This window comes from Sphaerodactylus townsendi, linkage group LG03 (genome assembly GCF_021028975.2).
Source record: "Sphaerodactylus townsendi isolate TG3544 linkage group LG03, MPM_Stown_v2.3, whole genome shotgun sequence".
Lineage (NCBI taxonomy): Eukaryota > Metazoa > Chordata > Lepidosauria > Squamata > Sphaerodactylidae > Sphaerodactylus > Sphaerodactylus townsendi.
Genome location: NC_059427.1, coordinates 125,496,984 through 125,520,200, shown reverse-complemented (window position 1 = coordinate 125,520,200; position 23,217 = coordinate 125,496,984). Strand labels below are relative to the sequence as shown.

At 44.8% G+C, this 23,217-nt stretch overlaps 2 protein-coding genes across 2 annotated transcripts; one reads left to right on the top strand and one right to left on the bottom strand.

Annotated features, from left to right (window-relative positions):
• The first annotated feature begins 1,864 nt into the window (after positions 1–1,864).
• Positions 1,865–7,440, top strand: TK1 (thymidine kinase 1). Its single transcript, XM_048487660.1, has 7 exons — positions 1,865–2,067; positions 2,756–2,787; positions 3,329–3,442; positions 5,270–5,363; positions 5,981–6,070; positions 6,154–6,273; positions 6,390–7,440. Exons 1-7 carry the CDS (start codon positions 2,002–2,004, stop codon positions 6,576–6,578), a joined length of 705 nt encoding a protein of 234 aa, XP_048343617.1. The 5' UTR covers positions 1,865–2,001; the 3' UTR covers positions 6,579–7,440.
• A 450-nt stretch (positions 7,441–7,890) lies between these two features.
• Positions 7,891–15,768, bottom strand: SYNGR2 (synaptogyrin 2). The gene is made up of 4 exons (XM_048491848.1): positions 15,601–15,768; positions 12,973–13,210; positions 11,253–11,392; positions 7,891–9,137 (listed from the first exon to the last, which is right to left on the bottom strand). The coding sequence occupies exons 1-4, from the start codon at positions 15,703–15,705 to the stop codon at positions 8,940–8,942; spliced, it is 681 nt and encodes a 226-aa protein (XP_048347805.1). The 5' UTR covers positions 15,706–15,768; the 3' UTR covers positions 7,891–8,939.
• Positions 15,769–23,217: the final 7,449 nt, after the last annotated feature.

Below are 23,217 nucleotides of genomic sequence, written 5' to 3'. Positions count from 1 at the left end.
GTTAACCCCTTCATGTCTGAATTGTGCTTCATACAGTTGCCAGCTCTGGCTGGGGAAATTCCTGGATATTTTGAGGCCTTGGGAAGGTAGAGTTCAAGGAGGCAGAGAGGTCATCAGGGATGTGATGCTATAGGCTGTGCCCTCCAAAACCCCTTGGGAACAGTTCTCTGTAGTCTGGAGATCAGTTGTAATTCCAGAAGATATTTAGGCTCCATCTGCAGGCTGACAACCGATTTTGCAATCTTCATGCAGGCCCTCAGTTCAGTCCAAAGGTACTCAGCATTTACAGAGGGAAAGTCTTTGCATGAATAGAAGAGCATATAGCTCTAATGTGTGGGGCAGAAATAAGCTATTTTTATACTTTTTTACAGCTCTCTTATTGCTGTTAGATTTCAGGATCATCATGGTATGAAATGTGCATACAAAACAGTCAAAATTAATTGCATAGATACTAATTTGTTAGAGTATAAGAAATACAGCCATGGGGGGGAAGGAGAGGAACACACGCATGCAGACAGCACTGACACTGAATAAACAAGATTGTTTATAGTTAGATTCCCAATAGACGGAAGGTTAGGTGTGATAGCAGCTACGTTTTACTAGTGCCTCTGAATATGCAAATTGGCCATAAAAGATTCCAGTGTTCACTGTGAAACACTCCCATCCCCTCCTGGCCATTATTCCAAACAACAGAAACATTAGTAATTGTAATGGTTTACTGGCCATTTCCTCATTGTGTGACCAAAATCAGACAGCTATTTAATTATATCTCAAATGATAGCACAGAAGCCCTGAAAAAGAACAGTAATAATTCATATCTTTCAGCAGGGACAACTACTGAATAATCAACAACCAGTGTGTGCGTGGAATTCCAAACACTTTGTCTCAATGCTTAACACTTTGGAGAACCAAACTGTACCCAATACAAGGTGTGAGATGAAGCTAGAAAGTAATGTGGTGATCAGTTTTGCTAGACTTTCTCATCATATATTTAGACTTGCTAGCTTCCAGGTTTTGGGGAAACATCCCAAAATTATAAGTGATCTCCATATAACAGAGATCAATTCTCCTGAATAAAATGGCTGCTTTGGGGGGTGCACTGTATGGCATTATACCCTGCTGAGCCCCCTCCCCAACTCTGCCTTGCCTTCCTCAGGCTACATTCCCAAATCTCCAGGAATTCCCTAACCTACAGTTGGAATCTCTAACTATAATTGTGCTAGTTGTAGGGTGAAATGACAATAGGGTCTTGTGGGAGCTTGAAGATTTACCAATTCATTGTGGGTCAGAACCCACTTTGTCAGAGCTCTGGTTCATGAACACTCACACTACGACTGATTGTATTAAAAAGGCACGATTGAACAGTTTATTATGAACTATAAAGAGCGACGTACTCTCCACCATTTAAAATTTTTCTTTAAAAGATAATGCCCTTTCTCTAAGGAAGACGCCTGGAGCTCTCCTGCAGTTACAGTTGCTCTCCAGCGTCCAGACTACAGAGATCAGCTCCCTTGGAGGAAGTTGGCGCCTAGACTCTGTGGCCATACAATCTCTGCCCAGCTGCTCCATCCAAATAGCTGCATGAATTTTCCAAGTCGCAGTTGGGATCCTTAACCAGGTCATAGGGCGCCTCCATTTTTCAGTTATGTGAACATCGATTAAATTATCCGGTGCATTTTAATGGATCCAGGCATTCCTGGCAATTAACCTTTAGCGCAGTCTGACAAAAAAAAAATTCCCGCCGATCTCAGAGCGCAAGAGAATCAGCCGCCCCAAATTCCCTTCGTGGAGCAGGTCGGGAGCGGAAAATCGTACTATGAAATTCGTTCCCGCCAAGTTTCGGAGAAGGCGGAGATTCTTTTGATTGTCCCCAGCTTGGCGCGGCTCTTTCTGATTGGACAAGCCATCGTTCTGGGTGTAAAGGAGGCAAGAACGGCGCTCGCCCGAAATCAGTTTGAGCGGTTCTGATCGGAGAAAGGAGTGGTGGTTGGGATCAGCATTATGAACTCCCCGTGGATGCCAGGAGTACAGCCGGGGTCTCCTTGCAAGGCCCGCGGTCAGATACAGGCAAGCGGGGGCGGGGACGATGCATCTAATATAATATGAATATTTGTCAAAGTTTTGGACAGGAGGGGCTGCAGTTGTCGAGTTACACGGTTGGGGCGGGAAGAGGGGTCGTTTGGATTTTGGGTGATGCGTCTATCTAGCTGGGAAAGGAGGGGTGGGGAATAGGATAATATGGCTTGCTAGAGTCAGAAACCGGAGAGGGCATTTAGCAAATCTGTAGCCCGCCATTCTGTTCTGAAAACAACACCCACGGCGGTTTACATCGTTCTCCTCTCCTCAATTATATCCTCACAAGAACCCTGCAGTGCAGGTTGGGCTAAGAGTGCGCGACTGGCCTGCCGTTACCCAGAAAGCTTCCATGGCACTGCTTTTCAAACCTGGGCCTCCCAGATAAGTTGAAAGTCAAAAACACGAATATCAATAAATTAGTAATACTAGTTTGTCAGATTGGGTGTTAGTACAGTCAGCCTAGGGAAGAGGCTCTGGGGAGTAGTTTGTCTTTGATATCATAGAAGAAAACCTCCTGAATTGGATGAGAGTCTGTATCACCATGTTTTCAGTGGAGCCAATTTGCAGTATATTATTATTTATTAGGTTTAATATACCGCTCTACCCCCGGAGGGCTCTGGGCAGTGTTTGGTGAGGATGTGTCTGATCTTTTTTATCCTTTGTTCCCTCTCCATTTTAGGTTATCTTTGGACCCATGTTCTCTGGGAAAAGGTATACAAAATCAATATTGTTCTAATTAGAATTAGCAGTCTGGGTGTTGAGCCTATTACACCAGTATTGTCTACCTACAGTCTTAGTTCCACAAGTGGCATGGGGAGTGTGTGCTTACCCGTGGCATATAGCTGACTGACTGTTTCTTCAGTATCACAGCTTGCTCTCCAACACTCCTGGCAAAACTGTATGAAGGCACATTGGGGGAGTGGGGGTTGCATATCTATTGTATCATGGCTGAGAAGGACTCTATTGTACCCTGAATCTGACTTGCAGCACAATTTCTAACTAGTTTGAGTACTCTATTCAAGGTAGGGTAAGATTTCCAATGCCTTCCTTCCTGTTGGGCCATGAATGGATCCTGCGGGACAGGGTAGGATACAGCAGACTACGTGCTTCTTTAGTTTGTGTCTTCATCCAGCTGATTGCATCCATGTCCATATTGCCATCTTGCAGAGGGGGGACCACAGTTTTTATAGGCAAATCTCCTTGCTATTATCTGCTGCTAAACATGTCCTACTTTTTTTTTTTTTTTTTGCAGCACTGAACTCATGCGCCGGGTCCGTCGTTTCCAAATTGCACAGTACAAATGTCTGCTGATCAAGTATGCCAAGGATACACGCTACTGTACCAATGGGATCTCCACACATGACAGGTAAATTTCTTCTAATGGTGTCCTTTGGCTAGAGGAAAGAAAGGGCAGTTTGTTTGCTAAAACAGACTCTTGACATGCTTTCTGGAGGAAGCAGAAATCATAACTTTGGGGCAAGACGTATATGCATACTTAGCATGTGCTCAATTAAACCACACAACCAGTTCATACCTTACAAACAACTTAGTGATCAGGGTTCTTGATATATTTGTGTCATTACTATGGCTAAGCAAACACAGTAAAGAACATTAAACAAGCATATAAATAATTCCTTTACTGGACTGATAGAAAAGACTCAGGCTTTAGTCTTATAAAGATTTCCCTGAGAGTAAGTCCTGTTGAGCTCAGTTTGAGCTACTTCTGCAAGACAAGCTTATACCAAAAAAACCAATAAGGCAAAGATGGACAACCTGGTCTAGGATACCTTCTTCTGTTTTTCATAATTAACTCCTTTATCGTTATGTAGATGAGTATTATTTTTGTCTACTCATCTGCCATTATTTTATGTGATATGTGTAATCTTGGACTGCCCTACACAAAGCTTAATATGTAGCTAGAGCACAGACAACCAGATATTTTAAAAGTACATTTGATTTTACTGTGCAGAATAGCAAAATCCACTTGCAAACAATTGTGAAAGTGGATTATTCTGCATGTACAGAAGGGGTCTTTGTCAGCTTCATTTGAACTTAGGTCTCCTCAGTCTTAATCCAACAGCCTAACCATTGTACTTTTTAATTTTTATTAATGTACAAAACAAACATTTTACTGTACTTCATATTTACTATATTTAGACCATGTATTGTCTGGGACCCTCCTATTTATGATTCCATCTCTCCCACTATTTTCCCCGAAGTACTGTGCATTCCACAGGTGTCAACAAACTGGTAATTCTTGGCCCACAGAAGCTGTTCCAAACCAGGGCCTGAGCCTTCTCAACTGTGGTCCAGGCCTGGTGGAACTTTCTTTTTAGAAAGACCCAGGCCCTGCATAACCTAGCTTATTTCTGCAGGGCCTGTAAGACCAAGATGTTCCACCAGGCATATGGTTGAGGGAAGTGACAGGTTGTGACATCAGCTAACCGCCCCATCTACCTGCCTATTTCCTTCTGAGGTGTTGCTTCTGGTCTTCCGTGAAGCTGCTGGTAGCCACTGGATGTGTCCACACACACCCTCCCCCCGCAAAATGCTAGTACCAGCCTAGGGCTGACACTAACTAGGTCTCTCCCCGTCCCATATGGGAGAAATGATTAAGTGACATCATGGAGTTTTTAGGGCCATATTATATAATGTAATGTCTTAATCTGAAGTTAATTTTGTGTTTATATACTGGATTTTAATCATGTATGTTATATGTTTTAACCTCCCCAAGCCCCACTGCAATGAGGGAGCAGGTGGGATAGAAATAAAATAAACCGTATTTTAAAATACATAATCGCCCAGTTCACAAGTTATACTGAGCACGTGTATAATTGATGTACACAGTGTACACTTGATTGTTCTTTATACATGAGATGGGTAATTATCCTGGTAAATTAAATGCACTTACATATGAACGTAGGCTTTAAACCCCACATTTACACAGGTAGTGGTCTCGTTTCTTTTGTAAAATGAACACTTTTTTGTTCTTTTTCATAAATAGATGTAGGCACATTCACTATAACATGTGACCAGGTGCTGTATCGTTCCAATGCATAAAATTTGTTGTGATTCTGCCCTATGTTAATACAGCTTTTTCAAAGCTAGACTTCATTTGTGTGACAGTTCTCCAGAGACCAAAAACCTGGAACAGAGCCATTCTGATGTCAGAAACATTTCTTTTTCTGGACAGGAACACCATGGAGGCCCTGTCAGCTTGTAATCTCAAAGATGTGCATCAAGAGGCCCTGAGCTCTGCTGTGATTGGCATTGATGAGGGCCAGTTTGTAAGTTCTTTCTGTTATTTGTCAAGTTTTCAATTAGTTGTATCAGTTGGGGACCTTTACAGCACCTCTGCATGCAGTATCTTAAGTAACAGAAGAATACAGACTTATATTCAGTAGACATAGGTAAGAGTATCATATGAACACTTCTGGATATTCCGTATCTTACTCTGTTTGACTCAAAGGAAGACTAGAGCTTGGATCCTACAATGACATTCTGAACGTGTTTAGTTCTAGTAGTGTAGCTCTCTTCCTCTACAACTACCATGTTCGCTTGCACAAGTGCCCCTAAGCAGCCACTGTTTTTTTTGTAAATTGAAGTTCTAGTGGCAGAATAAGCGAGCTGCTCTGGGGCCAGAGTGAAATGCATATGGAATGCAGTTATAGGATTCACGCTTATATTTTTTTTTCATACATGTGTCATGTTGAAAAAGAGAAACCCATCTTAAATTCATATGCAAGTTAGTTATGTACATTAATAAAGATCAGGGAAAACGTATTTTCTTCTTCCTGGATAATACTTTCCTATAGTTTCTGAGGGATGTTCTATATGTGCTATAGTTTCTGAGGAGTGTGTATGCTGCAGAGAGACAGTAATGTAGTTTCCCCCCTCATTCCAGTTTCCAGATATTGCAGAGTTTTCTGAGGCAATGGCCAATGCAGGGAAGACAGTAATTGTTGCGGCCCTTGACGGGACCTTCCAGAGGAAGGTAAGCTGACATTTCCTCTCTCCATGTGGCTTCTAATTTGTTCGTATACTGTAGATATGATATGCCTGACTCTCTCACCGTAGGCCTTTGGGAACATCTTGCAGCTGGTCCCCTTAGCAGAAAGTGTGGTGAAATTAAATGCGGTCTGTATGGAGTGTTATCGGGAGGCCTCTTACACGAAAAGACTGGGAATAGAGAAGGAGGTAAGAGTCTGTTCTGTAGAAGGGTTCTCATCTGTGTCAAAAGTATAAGTTATAGACTATCAGAATAATGCTGCTTTTTTGTAAGGGATTTAACGTATCGCCTTTTGTCCAACCAGGTAGAAGTGATTGGAGGGGCAGATAAATATCATTCAGTCTGCCGCGTCTGTTACTTTAAGAAGCGATCACACCAGCCACTGCCTGAGGACAAAGAGAACCTACCAGGAGGAAACAGAGGCTTAGAGATAACCGTACCCAGGAAGGTCTTGGCTGCCCGTCAGATCATGCAGTGGAGCCCATCAAACTGAATGAAGTGGGAAGCAAGATTTTAATGGACTTAGCAGACTCACAGAATTAATGGTGATGCATAGGAAGCAGTTGCTCCAGGAAAAACGAGGCAGGCGCACAATGCAGCAGGCTGGGGGTTTTCCTCATTTAAGCAGAGGATCCCTTCAGGAGCCTGTTGTCTTGAGAAACAGTTCCCTGTGTTGCTGTCTTTCTCTTGATGAATCTTGCCTTTTTACTTCTGGATTTAACTGCCCCAACAGTAAAGAGCAGCTGGGCTTGCTAGCAGAACCTGTTTCATAATTAAAAACCGGGCATGAATTATACTCCGACATTCTATCCTTTAAAGTTCCTCTTAATTAAATGAATTTTTTTAAAGGTTTAACCCCTTTCTTTGGTATGGGATTCTTAAATCGGAGTTATCGAACTCCTTATGAAGTGACCAGACTGAATAAAAGCATTTATTTATTGACTTCATACGTGCATCTCGCTAATTCAAGTTAGATATTATGGGATAAAGTGTTCTGTGATGTGACTAGTTCACAGTGCATTCCTGTAAAGAATTACTACAGTCCTTGACCCATTGGTTTTAGGGGCATTGACTAGAATAGCTTTGTATAAGATGCACTGTTGGTGTCTACATTCTTACATATAGTACAATTTTGGTTAAAGTTCTGTCTTTAATTTATTCGGATTGAACTGTTAGTGTCAGTTGCCTCTATTAACAAAAAACGGGTTTTTTGCACCTGCTTCAGAGGATACTTTTGCACTTTTAACTGTTGGTCCTCTGCTAGGAATATGGCGCTTTCTTTTTAATAGTAACTAAGGCTGTGGGATGTTTATGGCTTGCCGGTGTTCATAATCTTATTAAATAATTTAAAAATATTGAATGTAGTCTTAGTTTCTGTACTTCAAGTTTATTTATTTTGAATTTAGTTGTTTTGTCAGAACCAGAAACATGCTTAGAAACAAGTTTAGGCATAGATTTTCAAAGTATCGCTCAATCGGTGAAAACAGGCCAAATACTCCTTTGAAGCTTACAAGTCAGCTGAGTAAAGGGTATTAACAGCATTTAAGCCCTTTTTGCCCTAGTAACTTAAAGTATTGAAGCTACAATAAATGGGGAGGGGTGGAGGGTTGAGTCATAAAAGCAGGATGTAGTGAGACTACCCTAAAAACCACAACTTAGCGTTACGCTTGTCTGCCATGGCAGCTTCTGAGACCTCAAACTGTATTCCCTACAGACACAATTTCCCCTTAACTACACTGCCCCATGTAGGTGTGCATGATCTCCACTAACGTGTGCGAAGACAAATCAAACTGCAACACAAGCCAAACAGTAGAAGTGAAAATATTTATTTCAGTTTTGGTGCTCAACACTTCTGAACCTTCTTCCTACTACTAGAGAACATTTTTTTAATATCAAGTAGAGTTGGGAAATAGATAACCTGCTTGCAATTGTGTAAGAAAGGAGACGACAGTTCTTCCTGTAAGTTTTATTTATCCAGGAAAAGTTGGCACTGAAAGCCTGAAGTTGTATCTCTATCTCAGAATAGGAACTGTCATGCCTTCTCATAATATATGCGCATATCAGAATCAGTAGCTGCAGTTCATGGTCTGAATACCTAATCCAGAAGGAAGCTTCATCTCCCCATTGTGAACTAGGACTGAATAGATAAGGTATACAGCAGTCAACGTCTACTCATATTGCAGTAGTTAAGTCCACATTTTTATATACACGTGGTTTTACAGAACCAAAAAGGCCTGCACATATAGGCTTTGGCATCAAGTCCATCCATGATGAAAAAGCAGAACTAAGGATGAACTACACCTCCTTCACCCAATCTAGAAAAGCAGCACCATAGGAGCCATGGGAATTGAACCCTACACGGGAGTTGTGAATACAGTGAAAAAGGCTATCTAGGCAGTGGCATAATGGCACATCTGGGAAAACATATTCCTTAATTAGGAACGTCAAAGTTCTCCCTAGGGAATAAAAGAATGGTACATTTAACTCTCTACTTGCTGTTGGTGGAAAAAATAAGTTGTATCACCTATCTCAGAAATATGCCACAACAAAGAGATCTGATGCCCACTCTTGAGGATTCCACTGCACTGATCCAGCAATGTCATGTCTTATAATTCACACACAAGCCAAAAAGAATACTTTCAGCCCGTAGCTGAAAGGAACATAGAGCATGTTCTTTAAGAGAAGCCACTTTCAGAAACGGCAAAGGAGAGCAGGAATATCCCTGAACCTATCCCATACAAAAAACACCTGGCAGCCTTGCCACTTTAGCAGTGGATGCCCGCTCCCCAACCAAGCAGTGAATCAACTGCACTCATGGCTATCCCTGCTAGATACTTTTAACCACGGTAGCATGTCAATACACCGGTGGAGGCTGGTAGCCCTCTGAGTCCTCTCTCATGTGAGTGAAGGGGGGCTGCTGGTAGCTTTCGTGGCTGACATTCGGATAGCTGGAGTAGGGGGTGGGTGGATCTGGAGCCGGGTCAACGTAATTGTTAGCAAAATCTTGCACACCCATGCGGTAGCGTTGAAGTGCAAAAGTGATCAGGAGCCCCTGCGGAGACAGGAAGTTATCTGTTTGATCAACAAGAGAATTCATCCACTAGAGTAGCTTGGAGGGGATAGCGAGTATGGTCAGGATTCAAACCTGAACTAAAAAAAACCCTGAATTAGAACAGAACTTGAACAGATCCACTGAAAAACCCCCAAAACAAAACACTCCAAATCAGACTACTGGTTCAGAATAAGGGTTTGATTTACACTAATTGGTTCCATCAGAATTAACAAGCACATATATCCAGAATCTGAAGGGTATACCCCTTTTGGGGTTCTCTCTACTGCAGATTTTCGAACTCTAAGGGTTAGAGCCCCCCAGAGGCTACACTGGCCTGCTAAATTCTAGGCAGAGCAGAGTGCAGCAGCTCACCAATGCTACCGCTCAGATAAATGATAATTACAGTATTTCCTACATTTAAATTCTTAAGTGTATTTAGAAATGAAGAAGAAGAGTTTGGATTTATATCCCCCCCTTTCTCTTCTGTAAGGAGACTCAAAGGGGTTTACAATCTCCTTTCCCTTCTCCCCCCCCCCCCCCACAACAAACACCCTGTGAGGTGGGTGGGGCTGAGAGAGCGTAGAACAACTGGTCTAGCCCAAGGTCACCCAGCTGGCATGTGCTGGAGTGAACAAGCTAATCTGGTTCACCAGATAAGCCTCCACAGCTCAAGTGGCAGAGTGGGGAACCAAACCCAGTCCCGCAAATTAGAGTGCACCTGCTCTTAATTAAGTAGATTGGTTCACACTTGCCATGCTGTCACTGAGACTTTACAGGCAAATCAGAACAATATCACTTGCAGCTGAGTCTCAATTGGAATTGAACCCCAACTTTTCATGGTTTTGTTCTGTTAACTTTGGCAATGCCACTACTTTGCTCCTGAATGTACTACAACGTTGTTTCCAGCCTAGGCTCTGTGGACCAAGGATTGCATGAGATTTTACACCTCTTTCTCCAGGCATTTTTCTCCAAATAGTACTAATTATAATTTTTGCATCTGAACATTATGCTTGTTAAATTGTTTCTGGTTTTTTCTTTATTTTTGTGAAGACGTGCCAAAGCAATGGCAGAGGGCTGAGTTCTACAAGGTTTTGTGTGTCACAAGAGCTTTTCAACCACAAAGAGAGTCGAAAACCTATGATCATAATATTGCCCCTTATGAATGTGCTGCTTCCTAGTATTCCCTGAAGAGCAAGGTGACATTCCCTCCCCACAAATCACTGATTTCTCTGGTACAGTACCCTAATACCTTACCTAATACTAACATGTCTCCCCCATAAAATAGGCCACCATTATTTCTATAGCACTTTCTAGGCCCAGAATAAAAGAGCCCTATGGCATAGTGTAGTAAGCTGCATTACTACAGTCAAAGCTCTGCTCACAACCTGAGTTCGATCCCAATGGAAGTTGGTTTCAGGTAGCCAGCTCAAGATTACTCAACCTTCCATCCTTCCAAGAGTACAATTAGTATCCAGGGTCCTGGGGGTAGAGTGTAGGTGATTGGGGAAGACAATGGCAAACCACCCTGCTAACATAGCCTGCCTAGTAAACACTGTGATGTGACATCACCCTATGAGTTAGTAAAGACAGGTTGCTTGCACAGAAGACTACCTTTACCTTTTTAAGGTCAAGAAAGGCTCAAGGCAACCTTGTCAGTTAATGGCAGAGGTAAGATTTCAAACGGGTTCTGGCTGTGATAAGGTACAAAATAACAACCACCAATTTTTACTTAGTTCCCCACAGTCTCTAAATAGTGGTTGTGGTGGGTTTTCCGGGCTGTGTGGCCATGGTCTAGTGGATCTTGTTCCTAACGTTTCGCTTGCATCTGTGGCTGATATCTTCAGAGGTGTATCACAGAGGGAAGTCTGTTACACACTGTGTCCAGACTTCCCACTGGGATACACCTCTGAAGATGCCAGCCACAGATGCAGGCGAAACGTTAGGAACAAGATCTACCAGACCACAGCCACACAGCCTGGAAAACCCACCAGAACCAGTTGAATCCAGCCATGAAAGCCTTCGACAGTCTCTAGATAAATACCTGAACTGGCTAGCTGGCAAGGTTCAAGCATGAACTCTTGGAGGGGAGGGGCAGAGAGAGTAATCCTCACTCACCCATGAGAAAATGGAGAAGAAACTGAAGGCAATTGAAGCACGAGCAGAATCAGCCCCAATGTTTACATCCACAGACGATGTTGATGCCCACTGGTTTGTCAGCACACAGAATCCAATAAACCACAAAAAGGTCCAGAGGGCTGGAAAGAAAAAGAATGCTTAGGAGCAGAAAGCTGCAATATATTATTAACAGTATACAGAAACTTCTGTTAGCCCCTGTTCTGAGACACCACTAGTTTGGAAGCAGAAAACTCAACAGAAAGCTATACAGCATACACATACCAATCACTCTTGTATGCTAAACTCCAGCTGATGGGCATTCTACTATAACTTCTCATTATGCTTTCTCCAGTTTCTTTCTCACTGGGGGAATCACAGCTGTTGCTTACCTTTGCCACATCAGAGTATGATCTGACTTGTCTGGAAATTTCATTATGAGCAAGCTAGGCTTACTCTCCAATCAGTCAGGATGACTTTTTGAGGTTATGCCATGAATATCCATCCAATTAATATCTAATGGATAGAATTTTTTAAAAAATGTTTTTTATTATATGATCCGTGTTTCACATGTTGGAAGCTGCCCTAAGCCCTGTAGTGAAAGGTGGCTTACAAATTGCACAAAATAAACAAATAAATAAATAGTACACAGATACCATTTTTCTTTGTGTAGTACTTCATTCAGCTCTAGGATTCACATGGATTCCAGTATCCATTCTATGCAAGAGTCTTTCAGGGTACACTTAACACTGCCTAGCAGTCTCATTCAAGCAGCTGCTGATATTTTCTTCAGGGCATGGGGCGTGCTTGTTTATACTGAGGAACATCAGGATCCCAGTCATTGTCCAACAGAACTCTTGCCAAAGAACTGCAATATTAGTGTTTCTGTGGCTGATTGTACACTGGCATACTCCCCGCAGCAAGCATATGGTTCCTGCGGGGCAGAGATTCTTGAACTGATGCCATTAGAGTTGAACTGCGAGAGATTCTGAGCTCCCAGCAGATTGCGAGAGCAGGGAAACTGTGGGGCCTCAATGCAGGGTTTCCCTCCTTCTGGGTCACTTCAATCAAAAGGCAAGATGAAGGTTGCTTTTTTGTTTCTTTAAAGATAATATCAATACGGCTAAGGCTGTTTTTGGTTGCTTCTGCTTTTTTATGGAAAAGCCAGCCATGGATCCCTCAGAGGAGTGGGGGGGGGGGGGAATGTTCCCCCCCCTTCAGGAATCATTGGCCAGCTTTTCCCTAAAAATGCAAAAGCAACCAAAAGCAGCCCCAACAATATTTATATATCAACATAAGGTAATATCTTGCCTTTTAAAAGGTAATATCTTGCCTTTTGAGCAGGGACAGGTAGCTGCGAGAATGATCGTGGCTGTGTGTCAGACAGTGGGGCTCCACCTTGTGTTTAAACAGGGAAATGCAAGACGACTGCACTGCGAAGGAACCACAGGGCTGGGAGCACCACAGGAAGCACTACATGCAGAATGGGCCTGTTACTCAAGCCATTTCTCCTGTAGGGTACTTTCATTCATTAAAAAACCAGACTCCAACAGGCACCAGGTCAGATCCAAACACGAATCATTCTGACAGCAAGAAAAGGGCATCACTGTCAGACTTTGGAGAGGGAATGCTAGGAGAGAGGAATAGGAAAATCAGTAGCAGCTGCACAAATATCCAGTCCTTGAATATTTTGCTTCAGACCACCCCCATGAGCATCAAATACCTGAGAAGCCCAAGTCTGCCATAACGAGATACTTGCGATCCGTGGCACTGCTAATCTGTGGGAAGTAGGCATCAACCATGAAGAAGAATACACAGGCCAGGAAGGCAAGCACACCAATTCCAATGCCATAACGACAGGCATCCTCGCTATGGTTAAAGATGCAATAAAGCTGTTCTGATGGATGACGGTTGGTGTAACCTTCCCCAATGATGCAGGAGAAAACTATGAGTGCAAACACCTGCAAAGGAAGAATATAAAGCTAGCACCTTCCAGTGTGTAAGGAGGGGATTCAGCAACACATCTGGGATGGGATATGAAGCCATTAACAATTCCAACCAAACCTCCAAGCCCCAAGCATCTATGTAAGCATGACTTTTGAAACATCCTCATAGAATTATAGAATTAGAAGGGGCCATGCAAGCCATTTATCCAACCCCCTGCTCAATGCAGGACCAACCTAGAGCATCCTAGACAGGAGTTTTCCAGCCATTGTTTAAGGACTGCCAGTGAGGAGTAACTCACCACCTTTCTAGGCAGCTGATTCCACTGCTGCACAATTCTTTCTGTAAAAATGTTTTCCCTAATATCCAGGTGGAACCTTTCTCTTCATAATTTATATCTGTTATTGTGAGTCCTACCCTCTGCTGCCAACAGGAACAGCTCCCTAGCCTCCCATAAGTGGCAGCCCTTCAAATACTTACAGAGAACAAGCATGTCCCCCTTAATTTTCTCTTATCCAAACTATTCTCAAGTCTCTCAGCCTCTCCTCATAGGTCCCTGATCATCCTCATCATTCTCCTCTGCACTCGCTCCATTCTGTCCACATCCATTTTGAAGTGAGGCCTCCAGAACTGCACACAATATCCCAGGTGAGGTATGGTGTTTGTATGACATTTTATGATTTGGATGTCATGCCTCTGTTGATACACCCTAAGACTGCATTAGCCTTTTTTGTTGCTGCCTCACACGGGCTGCTCATATTTAACTTACTGTCCACCCATACACCAATATCTTGTTCACATGCACTGCTACTTAGCCATGTATCCCACATCCGGTATGTGTGTTCCTCATTTTTGTTACCCCAATACAGCACTTATCTTCATGTGTCTTTGCCCACACTGGAAGATTACATGGCTGTTCTCATTCTGTGTACACTATCAAGTTGCAGACCCCATATATTTGCAAAAGTCTCATCTCACACCCAGGAGAAGGGAAGTGGTAACTGCGGTGAGTGCAAGATACCATGCCTAAATGAGGTGGCAGAGTTCTGTAGTACTATGCAGACTGGGGATGAAGCACTAAAGCTACTGAAGATGCATCTCCACCAAATGACAGAAGGCTACATAATATTTAAGGCACCATCTGAGGGTTCTGTTAACAAAATTTTCCTTTCTGAGAAAAAAAAATTCCCTCCAGATCTATGTTAAGACTCCCAGAACATAAAGTGGGCCTCAAATGAACTACTGCTGTCCTAGCTACAGGTCAACAACTAGGCATCCTTGGTCACTGTCCAGAAAAAAGAGACTTGGATCTGAAAAAAGCAATGCTGAGGCAGAGACAGAAAGCAGAAGTTTCAGACGGTAATTGTGTTGGCGACGGTAATTGTGTTGGCGAGCACAGAGCAGTAGAACCGTTACTTTCAAGTCCAGCAGCACTTCAGAAGTGCTGGAAAGCGGAAGTGTAAGTACAGCGGTAGCAGGATGCACCTTTCCTCAGAAGGCAGCCTGACGGTCAGGAAGGACAGTGTCTGGAGCCTGACACAGCTTGGCCGCTAGCTCCCCTGTTCCCTCTTGCTCACCCTCTACAGAAGTTACAGGGCACTGATGGATTCCCTGCCCCCAAAAATGTCCACTAATAAATGGACCCACCAAGCAGTGGTGGCAGCCGCCCATGGTAACATGAAGCCTAAAGCAGACTCACATGCTTGTCACCAGCTAGTAAACAGACACTGAAACGAGCCGCCCCCGCCTCCTTCACCCCCTGCCCATCAGCTGACACCCACATGACCAGGTTGCACCTCAACCCCGCACTTAGAGCTGAGGCCTTTAGGGAGTTTAATTGCCTCCGGCTCCCCCCAGAGCGCGAAGACGCTTGGAGGAGCCCTCCTAACTAACCACAGTTCTGGAAAGGCATGTAAGGGCACCAACGTCTCCACTTCTGAGCACACAGAGGGGAGAGTACCAGGGCGGGGGGAGGAGAGGGCGCCAGTCCCACGAGATCCGTCCGGAAGCGCAGGTACTTTGCAAACTACCTAAACTCCTCCTAGCAGCGGCTCGGGACAGGCCTCTGTGAAGTCATGATGGATCGGCCCCGGCGTCCACTCTGGAATAGCGCCGCAGGACACTACCGGCCACTCCCTTCCCAAGGCACAGGTGCCTGGCTCGGTAACGAGCCGTCCCCTCCAATGAAATAGTCCCACCTCAAGCTGTTCCTGAAACACCTGGGCCAGCCTACCCAGCTCGTTCGCCCTCCCTCCCTTCCGCACCATCAAGGCAGGCGCACCAAACTCCACCCGGGACAGCGAGAAGAAGGGCGAGACGGTCTCTGGCGCGGCAAATAATTAATCAGCCCGCCTGCCTCCCCCCCCCCCACCCCCCCACTTGGCGCCTTACGAGCCCCGCCGCTCACCGCGCTCAGGATGCGCACCACCACCTGTGGCTGCTGCAAGAAGCGCCACAAGTCAAAGGTGCCGCCGGCCTTCGCCGCTCCATATGCGCTCCCGCCGCTCTCCATGAGTCTGACGCTGATTTCCACCACCGTCCCGGCCCGGAACTTGCTGAAGCCGCCTCGCCCAAACTTGTGCCTGCGCGTCCACGAGCTCCGCCTCCAGGGTGGAGACCTAACCCGAGGGCAGGGGAGTGGGGGCCGCGCGCTCGCCCAGGTCCCAAGGCAGGATTTTAGGCGAGGCGGGTTGCTAGGCTCCTCGTTTGCGCCCAGTTGGGGCTAGAAGCAACAACATTTAGTCTTGTCAACAAAACTGAGGCAAGGTTCTTGGAGTACTGTGTTCAGTTCTGGTCGCTCCATCTCAAAAAGGATATCGAAGAGATAGAAAAAGTGCAGAGAGGGGCAACGAGGATGATTGAAGGATTGGAGCACCTTCCTTACGAGGAGAGGCTGCAGCGTTTGGGACTCTAGTTTGGAGAGGAGACGTCTGAGGGGGGATATGATTGAAGTCTATAAAATTATGCATGGGGTAGAAAATGTTGACAGAGAGAAATTTCTCTTTCTCACAATACTAAAACCAGAGGGCATTCATTGAAAATGGGGGGGGGGGGGGAGAGAATTAGGACTAATAAAAGTAAACACTTCTTCACGCAAGGTGTGATTGATGCGTGGAATATGCTGCCACAGGAGGTGGTGATGGCCACTAACCTGGATAGCTTTAAAAAGGGCTTGGACAGATTTATGGAGAAGTCGATCTATGGCTACCAATCTTGATCCTCTTTGATCTGAGATTGCAAATGCTTTAGCATACTAGGTGCTCTGGAGCAGCAGCAGCAGAAGGCCATTGCTTTCACATCCTGTATGTGAGCTCCCAAAGGCACCTGGTGGGCCACTGCAAGTAGCAGAGTACTGGACTAGATGGACTGTGGTCTGATCCAGCAGGCTCTTTCTTATGTTCTGGTTAGTCTTTCTTTGAAGACCCAACTGGTGAAGACTCAGTGATTTTATGCCACTGTAAGCCACCCCGAGACATTTTGGGGGTAGGGCGGGGTATAAATATAAAAATAAATAAATATCAGTACACTCCTAAGCAGAATTACAACCCTTTTACACCCATTCGGCTTAGGCCCCTTCCACACATGCAGAATAATGCACTTTCAATACATTCACAATTGTTTGCAAGTGGATTTTGCTATTTCGCACAGTAAAATCCAGCTGCAAAGTACATTGAAAGTGGATTGAAAGTGCATTATTCTGCACATGTCCTCAGATGTACCTCTGCAGGATCACATTATATTGTGGTAGTTTCTGTCTCCCCACCCCCCTGGGCTGGTTGTGGCTTTTCCTTCCTCTTCAGATACCAGCATCACTGTCTAGGTTCTTTCCAGGGGAAGTGAAAGACTGTCTTTATTTCAGATTGACTGTGAAAAATGATGGTTCATTGTAATTTGAGATCTCGATTGCTTTAAGAGCGCTTCATATTTTTACTGCTTATTATTGCAGTAGTCTACCCCACTTTCCCCCATCACAGCAATTCCTCCCACTTTTCACGTCACCATTTCAAAAGGATCAGAAGCTTTGGGAGCTTTTTTTAAATAAATGCATGCTGAAGTTCTGTTGCTGAAGCAACAGACCCAGTGTAATTGACAAGAAATCGAGATGGTCTAGCAAACTAACACAAGGCCAAAGAAATCAGGAAAAAAAGGGTGGTAGTCAATCTCCCCGAATGGAGGGGAGAAAATGAGGAAACGGAAACAATGAGGAAGAGGGGAGGGGGATAAAATTGTGGATCAGTTTGGCTAGGACACTTTGCAGAAAAATCCCTGTGTATGGGAGAAGCAGAGGCCCAGCAGAGTTCAGCAGATAAACTGCCTTGCAGACTGTGGGCAGCCTCCTTGAGTATAAAAAGAGAAATGGGAAGAGAGCCCACTGTGCAGAGATCAGTGTTGAAATAAGTGTTCCAGGCGTAATGGGCCATAGATTACATTGCAGTGGATTAAACAGCAGCCTTGGGGTGCTGGTATCTTGCAGCTTGGGCAGGTAGCCTGCTGGTGAATGTGTTTCCATTTGAACACTAACTGCTTTGTAAAGTGCTCACTATCTGTTACACAAATGTGTTCTTGTGACCATTATTGCCTCTAAAATTATTCTGTTCTTTGTAGTGCAAAGGCTTTCCACTGACATACATGGATCTAATTCAAGATATTATGTTACCTGTTCTCGATTTTTGGAGCAATAATGCACATGTGCCCAACCCCCCACCCCACCCCAAATCTGCTTCCTCACAGACTTAATATGCTCATAGCCAGGACTGGGACAGTTCATGTTTAGAAATTCACATTGCTATATGTACCCAGATGAGAGTGTTAAAATTGGCTGCAGCTCTCTGTTAGGTGCACACTCCATTGGAAACCTGGGTTGGCTGCAATATACTATAGAAAAGAATATGAAAAACTAGGACTGACTGAAATGATGCCCACGCATGCTCTTCTAGAAGTACCATCTCAGTCCCTGTCTGGATATGGCCCTGTTGTTGCCACCATTCCACTGGTCTTAGATCCTGCTATTTACCTGCATGTCCATGCCCAGAACATTCTGCCCCTGATATTTGTATTTAGCAGTGTTTACAGTGAAGGATAGTTGGAGGGGGTCCAGGGATTAGGAGAAGATAATTTGTTTTCCTGCCAAGATATCTGAATTCTGTTCAAGTGCTAATGAGCGCAGAACTGTGGGGAATTTCTGCTCTACAACATTTGTCATTGGGCATAAGTCTATATCTTCTGTAGGCTAGAGATAAGAGCTGTAGAGAAAACAGATAGTTGGATCATCAGAAACAAACACTTATAACCTGTGCCTGCTTTAAAGGTTTCTACTGTCAGGTAATAATGCAAAAAAGTGTCATTAGAAACCTCACATTCTGCATACAGATTATTTTAGGCAAATGAGTTCACTTTTTATTCTAAGCAAGGAAAATACTGAAAGACCGTCCCAGTTGGTAGCAGATGCCAGACTGAAGACATTTTGGGATGTCAAGTTTCAGCAGGATTCATGGTTCTGTAGACGTTTGAAAACTGCTTGATGCAAAGTAAGTATAATTGAGCAAAATGATCATCAATGAATGCATATGAACCTGCCTTGTCCTGACTCTAGCCTAATATTATCTACTCTGTTTGGCAGCAGTTCTATTTTCCACAGCCATATTCAGATGTTTTTGCCAGCCCTTTTATTTGCAGGCCAATCTGCATGTTACCAACAGTTCTGCACAATTTTTCTCTGAAAAAGCACCTATGGACAGTTGTTGTTTTGAGCAGAGGAGTAGCAAGAGGATGGGAAGAAAGGCTGATTTGCACTGGGGATGAAAGGGAGCCTATAAAAGGAGGTGGTGCAGGTACATCAGGATCTATGGAGTTCAAAGAAGGGGGCTTATGCACCATAAAAGCGTCTTGGACTCTTCTAATGCAGTCCTCTAATGCAGTCCTCTGATAAACCCATGGATTTCAGCAAACTTATACATTGGCTGTTTCCGCATGGCCACGCTGTGGGGGTGCATCGGCATAAACGACGCTGATGCACCGCCCCCCGGGACCGTTCGCACAGAGCGGGTCCCGGTGGGGTGGGGAAGTCAGTGCAGCCTGCCCAGAGGCTACACCATCCCCCAAACACCTTACTGTTCCCTCCGGCCTTCCAGTGCGTCGCACAGGCCAGGGGCATGCCCCCCTCCCCTGTGCGACAGCTCTGGAGTCGCAGGGTGGGGGGGGGGGCGTGTCCCCTGGCCTGTGCAATGTGCTGGAAGGCCAGAGGGGACGGTAAGGCATTCGGGAGAGGGGGGTAAATGGCACCTTCCAGCCGCTGCTGTTTGCATGACAGCAGTTGGAAGACACTGCTTCCGAAAAACCTCGCTCAGTGAGCGAGGTTCGGAAGCAGCATCTTCGCGCCACTCGGGGGTTGCGAGGCCAGTGCTGCTGTGATGCAGCAGCGGCGGCCATGCAAACCCCTCTCCAGGGACGCTGTTTTTAGCATCCCTGGGGCGCTCTTTATTGCCCATGCGGAAAGGGCCATTGTCTCACAGAAAGATGGAATCTCAATATTGAATTAATCTGCAGCAACTTCCTGAACTTACTTTGTATTGAAAGGAGGTGGTAGCCATTTTAGAGGACCAGGAAAAAATAATGAAATTGGAAGGTGTGAGTTTTGAAAAAACCAATGGACAGAGAAGAATCCCTAGGTCAGGGGTAGGGAACCTGCGGCTCTCCAGATGTTCAGGAACTACAATTCCCATCAGCCTCTGTCAGCATGGCCAATTGGCCATGCTGGTAGGGGCTGATGGGAATTGTAGTTCCTGAACATCTGGAGAGCCGCAGGTTCCCTACCCCTGCCCTAGGTGACCCCAAGCCGAATGCAGTTAAAACCGCTGTGATAGCTAAAGGGATTCCAGAGAACCACATGGTTTATCCGCTGTGGCCATTTTAATATCAGGACTTTTTTTCTATAATGGAGGTACACTACTCTGTCTTCCACTGACAACGCAGAACCACATTTTTATCTTTTGGTGGGACAGAGTATAGTAAACTGGAATAACTGTATGCATTTGCACTGATCTGTGTGTGTCATCATCAGGTCACAGTCAAGCTTATGGCATCCCAGTAGGGTTTTCAAGCATAGAGACTAGCAGAGGTGGTTTGCCATTGCCTTCCTTTGCACAACAACCCTGGCATTCCTTGGTGGTCTCCCCTCTGATTACTAATCAGGGCTGACTCTGCTTAGTTTCTGAGATCTGATGAGATTAGGGCGGGGGGGAATCATGCTAATAAGCTGTGGTGACATTGTAATCAATTGCATTGTCACCAAAGCTCATTAGTGCAGTCTTTTTTCCTACAGTTTCTGTCTTATACCAGGTTTCCCCCATTTCTGTTGGTACATTATAAATCACTCATAAAGGGGACAAAAGTGATTTAATCTTCTGCACAACATCTCACTTCCCCTGTATCTTATTTCTTAAAGAACATCAGGAGAACATCTTGGGTCTCTCTTTCAAGCGTAGCCTCTTAGCATGCCTCTGAGGTTCTCACCACTCTCCTTCTCTGGCACAGAATTGTTCCTGCTAAGCGTAATGTGGAATATATGCCACAGTTCTGGTGCTGATAAAAGTTACTAATCCTCACATTGTTTTCACCATTGGATTATGTCTCAAATTCCCCTCAGGCTTCTCCCTCTGCCCCCAGTCTGTCACTCAATCTTCGAAAGCAGCTGAGAGAGAGCTGACACACCTGGCAGGTTTAATAGTTTTTGAGAATATAAGAAAAGCCATGCTGGATCACCCCAAGGCCTGTCAAGTTCAGCAGTCTGTTCACACAGTGGCCAACCAAGAATTCTACCTTCCCTTGGAGGAATTCCTTCATCCTCCCCCAAGACTCCTTCTGAGCCCCAGGAGCTATCAGGAAGCCTTCCCCAAGAATTCATCTCCCTTTTGCCATCCTTCTCGTGGGTGAGTGCTCAGGGAGTTTGTCATTACATGGAAAGATATACAACTCAGAGGCAAAAGTGACAATTCAGAAGTGGTTCAGCAAAGGAACAAACTATGAAAACAATCTTCTTGACAGTATAGAAAAATCGTTGCAAATGTTAACTGTTGCAAATGTTAACTTCTTTTTTTTGCTAAATAATTTTTATTTAAAATTTTTCAAAACAAAAAGGCTTTTTTTGAGCCAGATAGGAACAAAACTGTGTACACAGATAGGATTGGGGGCGGGGGCGGGGGGGGACAAGTGAGGGGAGAAAGTCACTGAGACAGACATAATCAGCCTGACTTACTAAGCAAAATCAAAGACATCAGCTTCACAATCACAGTGGCAGTATAAATGTAGCTGGAATATAGTGTTTTTTTACTGTCAGCAGCAAGCTTGGAGATCTACTACGCAGTCACTCTTTACAGACAGCCAGAGACTGTAAGAGCCACAATGGGGCAGCAATTTGGATTTCCCTATTTGAGCATCCATGACCATGGGGAGGAACAGATGGTATTTTCTAGCCAGAGGGCTCCTGGTTGTTCAGAAGATTCACAGATAATCATCCCAGGTGCTGTCATCTGATAAGTCTGTGCAGAAATGGAGTCTGGATTATGAGTGGCTAAGAGCCCCATCCAAAGTGGGGGGGGGGTGTTTGCTCATGGGAGGGGTGCGCAATTGCACTGGTGGATCTGCCCTCCACAGGGCAGAAGGGAGAATTGTATTGGCATGAGACCACCGCAGGGGCCCCCTGGGATACTCTACTGGACGCCTGCCAGCTGCTGGCATAGTGGGGGTGTGGACTGGAGCCATAGTCAAGGGAGGAGCCAGTGTTAGTCAGCTCCCTCTTGGCCTTTGCCAGTGTTAATGTGGCAGGCCGCACTTCAGACTTAAGCCATCAAAATTTGGCATAAGTCTGTTGTGGCCCATAGAAGCTTCTTAGAGGTGGGGAGGCTTTTTTGAGTTGTGATTCTCCTGACAAGCCAGGAAGCAGTGGGGCAGCGCTGCATCACACCGCAGCCTGCCACCTGAATGGGGCTGTAAGTCTTCTTCTGAGCAAGCCCCGCGGTACAGAGAGGTAAGTTGCTCTGCTCGACTTGAGCTCGATCCTGACAAAAGTTGGTTTCAGGTAGCTAGCTCAAGGTTGACTCAGCCTTCCATCCTTCCAAGGTCAATAAAATGAATCACCAGCTTGCTGGGGATGACTGAGGAAGGCAATGGCAGACAACCCTGTAAACAAAGTTGTGCAGTAAATGTTGTGATGTGATGTCACCCCATGGGTTAGTAATGACCTAGTGCTCACACAGTGCTCACACCTTTGCCTTTTACCTAAGTGGTCTTCTATCTATGTAAGATTTGCATTCAATCACACATAACATAGACCCATGGTGGCAAACCTTTGGCACTCCAGATGTTATGGACTACAATTCGCATCAGCCCCTTCCAGCATGGCCAATTGGCCATGCTGGCAGGGGCTGATGGGAATTGTAGTCCATAACATCTGGAGTGCCAAAGGTTCGCCACCACTGACATAGACTGAATGTTCATGCTGTAGCACTAAATGCAGCCAATATCTCTGAGATTGAATGAACCAGGAGTGGTGTGGTGACATTCAGAATTTTACAAGTTTGCATGGGTCCTAGAAGGAAACAAAAAAGTTTTATGGCACCAAAGGAGGGAGGGGCATTGCCCCAGAAAGTTTATGAGAACAACTGCTGTGTTAGATTTCAGTGGGCATAATTCTAAGCACTCTGGTAAGATACATGCACTGGTAAGATGGAATGGGAAGAATAGGTTTGCATGGGTTTATGGTGTTCTTTTCTTTGTATTCAGTTTTACAGTTCCTTATCATTCCCATAGCAACTCAAACATGTGACCCAATCAAACTACTGTGCTTGATTTCCAAACACTGATTGCCTAAGGACAAAGGTGAACCATTATGTCAGAGTGCTTTATCTTCCTGGAATTAGTAATTCCTTTTGTCTGTGGTTCTGCAGCACGCTGGATGTTACACAGACATTTCAGGGAGAGTAGGGAGTAGTCCAAGAAAAGTTACTTGCTGATCAATGGGACAAAG

What these genes read in the sequence shown, in the direction of transcription:
- TK1 (XM_048487660.1), top strand. Translation starts at nt 2,002, where the DNA reads ATGAACTCCCCGTGGATGCCAGGAGTACAGCCGGGGTCTCCTTGCAAG. An exon ending in AGGCCCGCGGTCAGATACAG is followed by an intron (nt 2,068 to 2,755) that starts GCAAGCGGGGGC and finishes TCTCCATTTTAG; the next exon opens with GTTATCTTTGGACCCATGTT. An exon ending in GGGATCTCCACACATGACAG is followed by an intron (nt 3,443 to 5,269) that starts GTAAATTTCTTC and finishes TTTTCTGGACAG; the next exon opens with GAACACCATGGAGGCCCTGT.
- SYNGR2 (XM_048491848.1), bottom strand. Translation starts at nt 15,705, where the DNA reads ATGGAGAGCGGCGGGAGCGCATATGGAGCGGCGAAGGCCGGCGGCACC. An exon ending in GGCAGACTTGGGCTTCTCAG is followed by an intron (nt 11,393 to 12,972) that starts GTATTTGATGCT and finishes TTTTCTTTCCAG; the next exon opens with CCCTCTGGACCTTTTTGTGG. An exon ending in TCTTCTCCATTTTCTCATGG is followed by an intron (nt 9,138 to 11,252) that starts GTGAGTGAGGAT and finishes CTGTCTCCGCAG; the next exon opens with GGGCTCCTGATCACTTTTGC.